This window comes from Poeciliopsis prolifica, unplaced genomic scaffold (assembly GCF_027474105.1).
Source record: "Poeciliopsis prolifica strain line A6 unplaced genomic scaffold, Auburn_PproV2 SCAFFOLD021, whole genome shotgun sequence".
NCBI lineage: Eukaryota > Metazoa > Chordata > Actinopteri > Cyprinodontiformes > Poeciliidae > Poeciliopsis > Poeciliopsis prolifica.
In genome coordinates, this window is record NW_026562396.1 from 1555713 (window position 1) to 1570793 (window position 15081).

General features: G+C 36.9%; 2 protein-coding genes across 2 annotated transcripts; one reads left to right on the top strand and one right to left on the bottom strand.

The window, feature by feature from the left end:
* Positions 1-1314: 1314 nt before the first annotated feature.
* nae1 (nedd8 activating enzyme E1 subunit 1) lies at positions 1315-6128 on the bottom strand. Its single transcript, XM_055045212.1, has 20 exons — positions 6029-6128; positions 5541-5644; positions 5398-5458; positions 5279-5309; positions 5044-5115; positions 4746-4825; positions 4520-4629; positions 4233-4342; positions 4070-4132; positions 3906-3969; positions 3708-3799; positions 3567-3626; positions 3343-3476; positions 3146-3221; positions 2773-2812; positions 2374-2460; positions 2168-2260; positions 1956-2070; positions 1827-1876; positions 1315-1740 (listed from the first exon to the last, which is right to left on the bottom strand). The coding sequence occupies exons 1-20, from the start codon at positions 6076-6078 to the stop codon at positions 1631-1633; spliced, it is 1602 nt and encodes a 533-aa protein (XP_054901187.1). The 5' UTR covers positions 6079-6128; the 3' UTR covers positions 1315-1630.
* Positions 6129-7352: 1224 nt separating this feature from the next.
* Positions 7353-14315, top strand: ca7 (carbonic anhydrase VII). Its single transcript, XM_055045221.1, has 7 exons — positions 7353-7440; positions 7945-8142; positions 10120-10238; positions 10478-10573; positions 11329-11391; positions 11490-11645; positions 12541-14315. The coding sequence occupies exons 1-7, from the start codon at positions 7404-7406 to the stop codon at positions 12658-12660; spliced, it is 789 nt and encodes a 262-aa protein (XP_054901196.1). The 5' UTR covers positions 7353-7403; the 3' UTR covers positions 12661-14315.
* Positions 14316-15081: the final 766 nt, after the last annotated feature.

The following is a 15081-nucleotide window of genomic DNA, read 5'->3' on the forward strand; positions in this document are numbered from 1 at the left end:
AACAGCAGACGTTGGTATTAGAAAATCTCTGGCAGAATGGCGGTCCTCTGACGCCATGTTTCTATTTAGTTATTTTTGACAAAAAAATAATAGAAAAAAAGAAATCTATTTCCATAGGCCATGGAAATTGTTTATTCTCCAGAAGAACATCTCTTCTGGAGATATTCTTTTTCTCCATATGAAATATCATAACCTTCTTCATTTCACAAAATTTATTCAAAAAATATGTTAATTAAGATATGACGTTTCTGTGGCTTTATTACATCAGAACTTGATATTTTCTGGTCAGGATTAAACTTTGGAATCCACTTAGACCCCAAAGTGGTAAAAGAGCGCCCCCTTGTGGTTATATCATATAACTAAGCAACCCTAACTGTAGATTGCTATTAAAGGGGAGTGTTGTGTAAAATCGACTCTTTTGAGTTTTCTGTTACTCTATGGTGCTATTCCCTCATTAAAAAAAAACATACCTGGAGTATTCCGTCATGCATGTTTGAGAAGTCTTTAAATCTCCCGTGATAGCCATTCGGACAGAGTGCCTGGCTTACTCTCACAAAGTGCCGCCTTTTCCACAAGGATACACTTCAGCGCTGCAGTCTCCAGCCGAGCTTCTGCCTGGCAGAGCATTTCTCCCCTCCTGTCCCACTCTGCGCCACCAGACTAGCGCCAGCAGCGATTATTTCACTGAACACCTGGCAAAACTGCACTGTAGTTTATCAAACTCCCCATCAGTCAAGCTGAGAACACGCTACAGGCAGAGTGCAATATAAAGTTTAAGAGCTAGAGACAGAGGCCAATTTTAAGTCATCAAATTTCTTTTAAGCTATATTTGATATGGAAACAAGTTACTGGAAAATACATACTACTTCCTCCTCCTCATTTGTAAAAGGCTAAGACAGTAACATCTTTTTGTGTCTTTATTGTTCTATTGTAGTATATTTGAACCGAATGCTTAAAATGGCTGTAGTTTTACAATTAGATTTTACCATAGAAGGAATTTGATGTTTTACATTTGTCCTTTGAAGAACATTTTTCAGTACTTCAGTTTTTTCCCCACTGTTAAAGACATTTCATTCTAGTTGTCTATTATATTTACAACAGCATTTCCTGGTACTTTTAGTCTTGTTCCTTTGATTTGGATCTCTGTGAAGCGCATTGTATAACATATGTAAGGATTCTACATATGTAGAGCTGGTTGAGTGAAGCTTTTCACTAGATTATTTTGAAATCATTGAATTAAAAAAAAAACATTTATCTCCCATAAAAGCAGCAGACCAGCTGAGGACATTTGTACTGAAGACAAACGCACTCAAGTACTGTTGGAATCTTTTACAGCAAAACATGTTTTTACAGATGTTGCTCCAAACACAATGACAAACAGCTGGGACGAAAGCATACAAAGTACTGTAGAGGGTGTAATGTATTAACAAGGGTGAAAAAACTAACGGAGTGTCGATATCAGGCTTATTTATATTTCTCCACTACAGAAAGGTGGTGGTGAGGGGTGTTGGAAAAAAAAACATCTTCATGATCTTCTTCCCTACAAGAGGGATTGAAATCATTTTTACGATAAGTTCATCCTTTCTGCCACCGTTGCAGATGTTTCCGTTAGCAAAGTTATTGACTGTATTCACAGCTGATATGTTGCAGAGGTCTGTGACATGGCGTTATAAATGAAAGTGTTGTTGAAGGGCACAAATTGGTGGCTGATGATCTTGATTGCCTCCTGAGCAGCTGATCCTACACAGCACAAAGACAAAATATGTTAGCTGACATCACAGAGGAGTTCAACTGTATTGCTTATAGGGATATGATTTGAAATTTACCTCCCAAGAATGCGGAAACTGTGTGTGGCTCTGCTGCTCCGTATCGACAACTGCAGGAGTTAAATTATGACTAATTAGCGTCAGCTCTGATGGCGACTTGGAGCAGCCAGTGAAGCAATGACTACTTACAACTCATGGATGTAGTCGTCTTTGATGTTGACGTTGAGGTTATACTCTTGCAGCAGGCTGTTCACACACAGCTTCAATTTGCTGATGTCTTCCTCCACCTGGTAGTTATACACTCCTTTCATGAGAAACAAATAAAACAAAACATAGAAATGAAAAAGGAGACAAAGTGCTGTAACATTTCAAAAGTAGAAAAAAAAGAATATGTTTCATACCAGGGTAGCGAGAGTGCAGCTGATAGAAGCGATCAACAGCGCGGAGCATGAGGTAGAAGACCATCTCGCTGTCTGGACTGTCCATGCAAGAAGCTGAGGAAAGATTTTGATATTTACAATCATTTACTTTCACTTTACAAGTGAAGCAAAAGGTTCAAGAAACAGTTTCAAAATTTATACAAACAATGCATTTCTCTAAGACTTACTTATTTCATCCTTATTTACTGAATCCACATGATATTCTTCAGCCAAAGACCGGCAGCACACAACACGCAAGAAGGCTGCATTTTTACCTACGGACCAAAACAAATACCTCCAGTGAGAAAATGGTTTTTCCTGCAGGCTCAGCAGTCACAATTAAAACTATTTTGACTGATCAGGAGTGAATCGAGTGGAGATAATTTCAGACATCCAGAAAGAGCTAACACAACAAAAAGACATCAAGTAAATTGCAAAAGCAACTGAAATAAATGTAAATGTTCTCAGTGTGACTGTTAACTGTAAAGAATATTATTAATAATTGAATGTACTAAAATTGCTGAAGGCTGCATTAATATGAGCAGAAAAATGTATTTCATTTCAAATGCTGTGTACAGAGTACTTACAGAACAGCTTGATGTCTCTTTCAGAAACGCTCTCTGCTGGCTGTTAAAAGAGGGGGAGGAAAAAAAACAGCTAACAATGTTTTTGTCCCAATTGAAGCAAATATAAAATATGATCCATATATATTGAAATTGTGTTTAAGTCTGTTTGGATTAATATTTAAGGCGTATGCATGTATTTGACACAAGAAGATAACTATTTCATTAAGTACTTGCAGGAAACATGTTCAAACTAAACAGAAGATAGTTAGCATTTGATACAAGGAACAGCATAGAAATCATTGAAAACCTTCACAGACACTCTAATGCATGTTCACTTGTTTTAATCCTTAAAGTGAAACACAATAATCCTGCATGGTTTGGACTTCTGACTGACCTTTCCGACAGACTGTAGTAGATTTTCAACATGCTTAGCAACAGCTGTTGCATCCTGCAGGGCCTTTTCCCTGTAACTGAGATAAAATAAACAAAATAAAATAAAATTAAAAAAAAAGGGTTAGCCACTTGGCAAAACTTGATTCATAATCAGTAAGTCCTTTCTCGCAGCTGGAGTCCAAATGTTCCACAACTTACATGTTTTGGAGATTGATAAACTTCTGAGAGTCTGCTATCATGTCTGGGATGGTGCCTCGTACAGGAAGGCTTCCACTGCCTTCACTGTGGACAAATTCTTTCACAGCTCGCAGCATCACCCAGAAGGATGGAGACTAAACAAACAGGAAGAAACAAAGTAAAATGGAGATCAGATGTAATGTAAACATATATTTGTTGTGCCCTTTAACAACGCTTGCATTTACCTGTGCTGTGATGTTGTTACATTGTTCACTTCTGAAGAGATCTTCAACAGCACTTGGAATCTGCAGAAACCAGACATATTATGAAATAAAGCAGATCTAATTACCGACCGGATCTACTAAATAGAAGATAGGATCTGACACCTTCGTTGGATTTAACGCAGTGTTGACGTTCTTAATCGCTTCATCAAAGTTTTCTTCATCTTCTGGAACACCGTTCAGATTCTTCAAGACCCCTAAAATGTAAACAGACATAAATAAAGAATAAATATTATTAAACAAGTATAAATCTCAGTCAGTTGATTAACAGGCAACAAAAACAATCCAGGGGTCCACAGATACCTTCCCGAATCATTTGTCTGAAGGATTCCTTCTCCTTGTAATTTTTGGGTGGCTGACCATCATGCTGCAACCACAAACAGCACAAGCGTATCAGACAGAAAACAAAACACTCTCAAAATAAAGATCTAGCCTCCAGGAAAAGATAACAGAACTAAGTTTCACACCTCACTGAGCCATCTATCCAGATATTTAGCTACAATGATAATCCATGGGGTGTGACTGTGATCCTACAAATAAAACCGAGAGAAAAGAGGTAATTGATAGTTATAACAAGAACAAAAATAACTTGGAGGGCTCTTAATGTGAAAGCTAACTTCAAATCAACACCTTCTTTTCCATGCTTGTGAGGTCATAGGAGTTTATGTGGTTCTTAAACTCGTCAAAAGGTTGATCTAATCTGAGATCCTCCAATGCGTTGTCTGGATGAGATTCAATGACTAAAAATAGAAGCAGCAAAGTAATAGTTCATAAACACAGAAGCAAATTAACTACACACATGATAGTGTATATGTGCATGAGTAGGATGTTAATGTAGCATTGTTAATCAAAATACTCTTATTTATTGTTAATGTGAAATAACAGAAAGTTCTAAGATAATGAACCCAATCTCTTACCTGTGTGCTCCTGCACTACTAGCCTCATGTAGCCTATCAGGCCATAGGTTTTACAAACTAGATAAGGTACAGAGGCACTCCACAGAACAGAGCCGAGCCTTAAACATGTGCTGTTGATGAGTGAGAGCGAGAAAGAGAAAGAAAATGAAAGTTGGCAGGAAAAATAACAAAATCACGCCATGCTACTCAGGCTATTTTGCCAAACTAGCTGGATAACATCTCGTACCTTTCTGGCAACTGGACTCCGATGACTATTGTAAATCTGTGAAAAAACTCTGGATCATTGTCCAGAAGCTTGTCTGGGCTCTGTAGGGATAGAAAACCCAAGCAAGAGTAATCTATTATTATACATAGACAGTATATTTTTAAATCTTATATCATAATCTTGCTCTTTCATCAATGTAAGAATACTCTTCCAAAAACATGTCTGCAGTTTTGCAATGTCAACTATTTAAATACATTGTGCTTTTCTGAATTTTACATTTTAAGTTTTTGGAAGTTGTCAAAATGAAAGGAATTCAAACCTCCTCGACAAAGTTTCCAGACACGTCGCTGTTCAATTCTTGTAGTAGCTCGGTGGCAGCTTGTGCTCTGTTCTGCAACACCAAACACCATTCAGCATCAAACGTCACTTTATTTTTTCCCATTAACCATAACATTACGACCTGATGCATGAGCATGACTACGTGCAGAGATACACAGACAATTTGTAGAAACTGTAACAAGAATTTAAATCGGAAAAATTCCACGTATGCCAACCTTTCCAATGCTGTTGCAGCTAAGGAAAAAGCTGCAACACAAAATAACAAATATGGTTATTTAAACTGTATCAGTAATTAGACATTTCAGCTCAGCTGATAATAATAATAAACTCTTACTTATTTCCAACATCTTCCCCAGCAACTGTATGTCCATCTACAATGGTGAAAGCTCCAATCCCTGTCAAACATATAATTTCACCCAATCAGACAGCTGTTTTTGTCTCCATTAGCAGCACCCAAAATAAACATCATCTGCTTACCTGGAAGCACCAGATTCTTCAGGATCTCTGTTCCAGTGGCTGTGGCATTGATAAGACATACATGTGCGTTCTCCAGAGCTTCCTGTCCATGGTCACCCCACAGACTGACGGTGGAAAACACAACAAGGACTTGTGATTTCATTTTACTGTACACCACCACTCATGTCCAGCCGATACACCTTGCAAAAACAACTGTGATATCATCTCTTACTCTGCTCATATTTATTTTAAACCATTTCATTAGTAGTTAGAAGTTGGAAAGCAGAAACAAACGTTTCTCTGACTGAAACCAGTCAAAACCGACATTTATCCCATCAACCTCAAAGCCAACGATGCTGATAGAACATAAAGCAAAGCAAGCTAATGCTAACACTGGACCTCAACTTGTCTAACGGCGTGCTCTGATACCTCCGAAAATAACTATCTATGACATATACCTACACAAAGCCCTGTTTCTTAGTGAATAGCAAAAAGCCCATAAAACTTACCGCAGCTGTCTGTCGTATTTTTGCTCTTTGGAACCTTTGGTGGCTGCCATGATAGCTTTAAAATTACTACGTTGACGGCTCTAGTTTTATTTCCGCGACGTCAGATTCGACACGAATGTGGCGGCGCGATGATCCGCATGCGCACTTTCGACAAAATAAATACTGGAACAGGAATATGAGAAGCACACTTTAAAAATAATTGATAATTTATGTTTTTATGTTTGGACTGTATTTTATTTTAACTTGGATTGGGTGAAGGTTGAAAGACGAGTACATACTGTGGAAAGCATCAAACCATCGACAAAATAAATATTGCACAAAAAATAACAAATTTTATAATAAATATGTTTTATATAATTTTGTACGATTTTGTGGTAAATCCAGGGAAGTTTCAAAGCTTATTTTTTTTAACAATTAGGTGGCCAATTTGTCCAACATCCTACTTGATTCTGATAATATGTTTACTTATTTTCTTCCTACATTTTGGATGAAATGTCAACTGGTACACATGGGTTTAAAGTTTTGATGTAATTAGGGTTTTTTTCAGTCTTTTCCTTTCAATTTTCTTTTTTTTTCTCCTTTTTTTCTTTTTTGCAGTTTATTTGAAAATACATTTTAAATAGGGAAATGGACAAATGAAAGAGGTCCAACAATTTAACTTCACAGAAAGTAACATTTTAACAATAGGCATTGATAGAAAATTGGTTTGATGTACAATTTTCGAAAGATTGCAATATTTACCTCATGCATTTGATGACAACCTTTGTAAAGGGGCAATTCGTGTGCCCTGGACGTGTTGAGCAATTTGAACTTCCCTATATGCTGATAAGTAAATGGTGCTACAAATATATGAGCAAATCATACTAGTGTTAACATTTTTAGAACAACGAGCAAAATCAACCCCAAAGTTTTAATTTTTAAAGTTTTTGTTTGGAGCAAATTTAAACTTGGCAGCAAACTTTTATACTTCCAAAATGTATTTGTTCCTATTTACTTTTGTCCTTTTAGCCTTCTTAAAGGAAGAAATCCTGTAACCCAGAAAAGCTGCTTTTCATCTAATTTGTTTTCTACTTTTCCTATCAAATAACAGACAGTATACACAAAAAAAGACGGAGCCTGTTATTTCAGGATTTGCTACACTTCCCCACAACAATCGTGCAACCTGTATTCTAAAAATTGTCAAGTTCTCTTGAATTATAATCTCCACCTGTGTCCATAAATGGAGAAGCTACTAATTGATTTGTTTGTGTGGGCGCGAGGGGGGCGTGTCTCAGCGGGAACAAGTGTCCGTCCCCCTTAATAAACTCCATCAATAGCCGCACCAGCTGATCTCTATGACCGTCATTAAGTGTGACTTAAGCCGCAAACGAGGACCATGACAGGACACCACTGGGGATACGGAAAAGAGGACGGTAAAAAAACAACAACCATGAAGTTCTTAATCAGACTCTGTAACATATTTAATGATTTCAGCGTGATAAATAGTTTTTTAGCTGCACAAACGGATCCTGCTCTGCTTCTCCGGACGGATACCTGCAAAGACGGCTGTTAAACCGGGATTAACCCGGTGCTTTAAAGGGCGACCGCTGTCACTTTAACTTGAGGAGCTGCTGTTGAGTTTGCCCTGGACTTCTGAGAGGGGAAACGACTAATAAATAATGCTTTCTGGCAGGTTTTGAGAATGAGTTAGTCTTTACTCATTTGTTTTGCACACAAGTCTGATGATGAATTGTAACATTTTGAGGGCAGATTTTGAGGTTTGGGTTTTATTTTGTCATGGGGACAAAATAAAGTCCATTTTATTTTTGAGCTTAGTAGCCTATGTGCAGGGAGTTGATTTTGTTTTATGCTATAAATGAACTGAAGCTGTTGTAAAAATGTTTTTTTTTTTTTTTTTCATCCCCTGTAATTGAAAGGTCCTTCAGCATGGCACAGACAGTATCCAGTTGCCAAAGGGAACCGCCAGTCTCCCATTGACATCATTCCTGATGAGGCTGGACGTGACAGCAGCCTGGGTCCTATTTTCCTGAAGTATGACCAGTGTACATCTCTTAAAATTGCTAACAATGGACACTCTGTAGTTGTGGAGTTTGATGACTCTGATGACCGCTCAGGTGAGGATAATCTGTTTGTTTGACGTTCTTATTTTCCCCTGCAGGTTTTGTCGGAATGTTTCACCTCTGAAATTGTCATATTGCTTTGCAGGGACAATGTTTAAAGATCGCCTTGCAGCTTTTAGTGGCGGTCATAGTTCAGAGATAATGTCCCTCTCTTATCTGCTGATGCAAACGTGCTGTAAAAATCTGTGCTGAAAGCGAAGGACAACAAGTTTTGGAAAGTGCAAAATTACTGACCATAATAAACGGCTGAGAATGAACCTTTGATTATGAGGAAGGAAAGTGCAACTAACACTTTATGAAGATCTGTCTGCTGGACAAAAGATATAATAACCTGCCAGACATCTCAGTGGTTATTATGACAATGCTTGTTTTTATGACTGGGTGGATGCGTGATGGCCACCCTGCAATCATCATGAATGATAAGTACAGAAGCGTGGGCAGTTCCACACAAAATTTCCACAAGACAGGCAAATGTAGGGAAATAATAGATTAAAGAAATGACCTGCAAGGAAACACAAGCAGTACTGAGTCTTCTCTGATGTTTCCCAAACTCTTCAAATTGCTTGCAAGTTGCTTTGGGATGTGATGTTTGATTTTGGGAAATTACTTATCTGGGAAGAGTAAAATTATTTGGAGAAATTGCAAAAGTGGCATTTCAGTATTGGAACACAACCATAGCACACATAACCACTTGCAAAATATACTGCTCAAAAAAATAAATGAACACTCAAACAACACAATATAACTCCAAGTAAATCAAACTTCTGTGAAATCAAACTGTCCACTTAGAAAGCAACACTGATTGACAATCAATATCACCTGCTGTTGTGCAAATGGAATAGACAACAGGTGGAAATTATTTTCATATTTATTTCATTCATTCAGATCTAGGATGTGTTATTTGAGTATTCCCTTTATTTTTTGAGCAGTGTACATGAAATTGATGCCAACTGAGTAAATTAGAAATCTTTAATTTGTATGGGTAAAAAATAATTACAGATGACGAGTAAAAATTGAGTAAATTTATTTAAAAAAAAACTAAATAAAAAAATCTGGCTTTTTTTTTTTCCTTCTTGGATCACATTTAGCTTCATGAATGAAAAATGATCAAAACCATATTTTATTTTTTATATGCTCTGAGAACATTTTGAGGCATGTGCCTTTTTATGTTTACCTTAACCAGAGCTAACCTTTCCCACATGAGCTTTTTGATGAACCATTTGTTTTTTTAGGTTCCACTATACATTTTTAACCTGATTTAGATTGTTTGGCTTGTTTATTTTTACACTCTAAACACGGAAAGCTGTTGTCTTTGGGACACTAACCAGAACAGTCACAATGTTTTCATCGGTGCCAAGTTGAACGTTCTCAAAACTCTAGTAGTGTTAATAATTTCAGTAATAACTACTTTAGCTTTCCTTACATTTAAAGACGGTTATTAGTGTATGTTGTTTCATGTGTATACTTTGTAATTTGTTTTTCTGTGTTGTCCATGGAATCTGCCATAGTCAAATCCTAAACAAATTTTTAAAATTTGTGTGAGAAAACTCACGCTTTATTAATAGTCCTTCCTGATTGTGGTCTCTGAAGATCATAATTCAACAGCACAGTGAGCTTTTTGATGAAGTGCACCCAAAGGGATTGAGCCGGCTTTCAGCATTAAGGAATTATGTTCTGATGCAAAGATGCCTCTGTGTTTGTGCAAAATAGTTTGCTTTAAAAATATCAATCTGCAAAAAAGTGTGGAAAAACTTTAAAACTTCTGCAGATGTGAATGAATTCCCTTAGAATTCATTCACATGAATGAATTCTTGTGAATGAATTCACGAGAATTCATTCATGTCTATCATTACATGGTACTCTGTGCCAGGAAGGCATTTCTTTAACACTTTCTGAAAGAAAGTGAAGGTACAGTTGATGCCATGTGTGACTTCAAATGTATTATTCTCACTTTCCTCTTTCTGCCTACAGTGATTCAAGGAGGCCCTCTTGACAACCCTTATAGACTCAAGCAGTTTCACTTCCACTGGGGTGGAAAGGGATGTGAAGGATCTGAGCACACTGTTTCAGGAGTCGGCTATGCATCGGAGGTCTGTGTTCAGCTTTATATACTTCAGCTCTTAGGTTGCTGGTAACTAAATAGACCCAGTAGACATGGATAATATCTGTTAACTTGTACGGTTAATTGACGAATGAAGACAGTTTGTTTTGGGTTTTAGTTTATTTTCATAAAATCCTGTAGATGTAATACAGCTAGGGACTTGTCATCCGAGCAGAGAAAGCAGATATTTGTTCCTAATTTAGTTTTTCTTCTTATTTCTTTCTTTAGTTGCATTTAGTTCACTGGAATGCTGTCAAGTACAAGACGTTTGAGGAAGCAGCAGTGGCTCCTGATGGCCTTGCTGTCCTTGGCATCTTTTTAGAGGTACAACATTTAATGCATGACCAGTTATAGTTTCATGCTATTGTATTTTTGAAGTTTTTAAGTTGTTGCACATTCAGTACACTTATGTATTGGTTTTAGACCCTCCCCCCACACTATTAAGAAACATACTTCAATTTGGATTATTAAAATGTCTGACAAAGCTAGTGTAGTACCTTTTGCAGCTCAGTGGGTGATGGAGTTTGTCTGGTAGGAAATGACATTCAGTTTGATCTGGCGAAGCAGATACTGTCGGTTAAAATGACAAATCGTAAAACTGCTTTAAAACTTTATCTGTTTCTTTCTTACCCATATCTACTGCTGTGCTTGACTTATTCATGCATCAGCCTTATCATACTCTATCCCTGAAAAGATATCATATCTGTTTATAGATAGGTTAAAATATAATAGTCTGCAGTCTGGTTTCACTTTTTTTCCAATATGTTAATGTCATGAGCAATTCATGACCCGACTTTAAAGTCTGAGTCGTCACTTTTACTTTAACTGTGGCATTTGATCCCATGGACTGTCTTTGCAATATGTTGCAGAAGACTTGGAGATCCAACACTCATCTCATCCAGTGTGAATGCAAATAAAAGCCCTATCAAAATGATATCTTTTAATCATTCCTAATCACAATCTAGCAAAATTAATGCATGCTATTTGTTTTGTAGCCCACCAACAAATTAAGGAAAAAGATTGTAAAAGTTTCTCTAAATACACAAATATCAGTTTTAAGAACCACTCTGTTCTGTTAGCTAGGTGATGACCACAGATGGCTTCACATGATAACAGATGCTCTGTACATGGTGAAATTTAAGGTGAGTCTTGTAATTTACTGCTTTCATTTTTTACATTTTCTCTTTTATGAGTGCATTGTAAAAGCTGTTGTTGGTTATGTTATTTACTTTTCCCACAGGGAAGCTCCACAGATTTCAAAGGTTTCAATCCCAAGTGCCTCCTACCCAGCAACCTCCACTACTGGACCTACCTGGGGTCACTGACCACACCTCCCTTACACGAGAGTGTCATCTGGATTGTCCTGAAAGAGCCAATCGTAGTCTCCGAAAAGCAAGTGAGGACATTCCCAACAGTTTAACTCAAAACTCTTAAATTCAAAAGACATTTGTCATTTTTAATCCGTCATGTAATCCAGTGGAAATGGCGGACCTGTGGAAAGTGGCTAAGATGAACCTTTCTTTCATCATCACTAAAAAATTATTTAGAAATGTCACTAACGCTTTTTATTTTTGTTAAACATTAAACTAAAATATCCTACTGTGAAATCGATAGTAGTAATATATTCATTCATGTGGTGGTACTCCTGCACAGCAAGATACGAGTCCAGTGAGGAAATGTTTTGCTGTAGGAAGGAAGGAAGCAACCATGAGCTTCTGGTATATGAAATTATAAGAGGAAATGTTCTAGCAACCATTTTGAATATTTTTTCTTTCAACTTTTAGCGTATTCCTGTTGTTAATTTGAAGGTTGGCTGCTCTCGTTTTGCCCCTTTCTCTGGATCTACACAGTATGACACCTGGAAATGAGACATTTTCAGTTGTGACACTTGTACCATAATCCGATGAATAAGAGGGATACATCAGCCTGGTTCACGTGTCTGAATGTTGACAGTTTCAGCAGCTGATGCCAGTTTAGCCACATCTTCCTTTTTTTTTTTTTTCCTAAAAAAAGTTAAGATAATCAGATTTTCTCTTTCTGCACACATATAGTGCCACACAAACTGCACTCACCTAATGGATAAATCAATAGATTAGCTCTTTTATTATTTTAATTGCTTTTAATTATCGTATGCATCTGTCCAACTGGATATATGGGTATCATAGATTGATTTATATTTTATACAGATTTTTAGTGATATAATTCAGATGTCTTACAATAGAAGCCTAAATATGTTAAACTGAATTTGATGATTAAAACTACATGTCATGTCTTTGTGTCTAAACGTGCAGATGGGGATGTTCCGACTGCTCCAGTTCAGTGGTGAAGAGGATGGTCAGAGGATGCGGATGGAAAACAACTTCAGGCCTCCTCAGCCTCTCAAAGAGAGGCTAGTACGTTCCTCCAATTAAGTTCCTCAGTGCATATCAGCTTGTAGAAGTCAAAATCAATTTCTGTGTTTGTGTGACAGGGCATGCTTTATTGCAATTCTACTTTTTACTGCCATGGTTGTTTCTCCAAAAGCTTTTTTGATCCATTTTGCACAAAGTAACATTAGCAGGAGTAAGTTTCTGTCAGAACAGAGGTGCAGTTTTTTTTCTGAAATCTTTGATAATTTGTAAATTATATTTTCTAAAAGGTTTTAAAGATATCCATCCATCCAATCCATCCATCATTTTCTTACACCCTTGTCCCTAGTGTATCTCCAGCTAACGTTCCAGGCAAGAGGCAGGGTATACCCTGGACAGGTCACCAGTCTGTCACTGGGCAACACAGAGACAAACAACCACACACACACACACTTGCATCTAGGGAGAATTTAGAAAGACCAATTCAATTAACCTGACAGTCATGTTTTTGGACTGTGGGAGGAAGCTGTAGTACCCGGAGAGAACCCACACATGCACAGGGAGAACATGCAAATTTCATGCAGAAAGACCCAGAGCCGGGAATCGGCTGCAAGGCAACAGTGCCTCCGACTGCATCACTGTGCAGCACCATCACAAGACATTTGTAGTAAAATTTTTTAACCCTCCTGTTATGTTCTTGGTTAAATTGATCCATTTTAAAGTTTGAACATTTTGTTCAAATAGTTGGAAGTATTTTTTGCATGCAACTTTTTTGATTTGTCTTAATAGGTACACTCTACATAGAAATTGAAAATTTATTCATTTTACACATTTGCACCACCCCCTGCGTCTACTTTTTACATAGATACTGTTCGGGTCAATTTGACCTGGCAGTCAAGTTTTTAAAAAAATGTCCAGTTCTCTGTTTTTCCTTGCAGCTTAGAGCCATATTTCACCACACACACACAAACACAAAAGTAATATAAGAAAATTACCAAAGATCAATTTCAAGGAAATTGTTTTTTGTCTAGGTTTTTTCCAATTTCCAATTCCATTTTTCATGTCCAAATGAGTAAATGAGTGAATTGTCATCATTGATCCTTAATTTGAGAAATAAAAAAAACATTATTGCACAAATATTGATTGAAATGGTTAGTTTTGGAGTTAATAATCAGATACAAAGATGTTTTGGGGGATTTTTTTTTATATTTCTGACACTATTGCATGATTAAAAAGTCCCAGAGTCAAATTGACCCACAAACATTATTGCTGTACCCCAGAAACGAACATAACAGGAGAGTTAAGCTTATAAATTGAAGATAAAAGCCTGGTTTGCACTCCAAGGCCAGCAGCAATTAATCGAAGAAAGCAAGCAACACTGTGAAATGAGCAGCAGCCAGATCTACAGGCTAACAGCCTGACCATTTAGCACTGATCCTTTATCAGCTGTTTATCTAAAACTGCTCTGTTGTCCAGAAATCAAAACGGGACATTTCTCAGGTACCCTGTTGATGAATATTTTAAAATGTTTCTTACAAGATCTATTTTCGAGATACTTTATGATGTGGTGGCAATAACAGTGTTTGACACCCAACTGAGAAGTGGTTGTTAAATTATTGTAGTTTTGTTGCAAGAGATGTCATTTCTGGGTGGCTTAAATATTGTTATAATGTATCTTTCTGAAATTTCTCTTGAAGAAAATAAAATTCAAAATATCATTTTCTCAGTTTCCCTCTATTTTTTTTGTAAGAATCAGAAGTTTGACTTTTTACTTTTTGGAATATTGCTGTCCAGCATGTGAGTCATGATTGAACACTTTTGAGGCCCAAAACTCTCAAGACATTAGCTGACTGAAAAGCACAAACAGATTTCTTCCAGATAATTCAGGGGTCTTTTTTGTCTTGAAGCTGAGGCTGTTCATGCTAATGTTTAATCTTCCTCATAGTGGTGACAGGAATCAGTACTCGGTTCAAGGTAATCAGTAGCCAAGTCCAAGCCCTGAGGAATGTGCGATGGAGAGAAAACGCATACACTGTAGCCAGTTATCTACTAACTGAATACACAACTTTGTTACTTTAAGTTGTTCTGAGGAAGAAAATGAAAAAAAAAAAGCCAAACTTGTAACAGAAGTCAAAGAAAACCAAACTACTAAAAAAAAAACAAAATGAAAACTTGACAAACAAACTGAGCAGGGAAAACAGTTGATCATTCAAAGGAATGAGATACAAGAAAGTATGTAATGGCTGACACCACATTATCACAATTTACACATAGACATGCATAGTTCATTATAAGAGGACGGCAGAGAGTTTAGTTGATGATAAACAAAAGTCAGATGAAGGAAAACACAATAAATACAAGTCGTTGCTGTTAGAATACAAAAAGGTATTTGAATAATAAAAAAAAAAATCTATTCCCCCTCTTTATAAGGAGCTGGTGGTTCAGTCCAATTAACCCTCCATGTTTTTTGCTACTCTACCACCT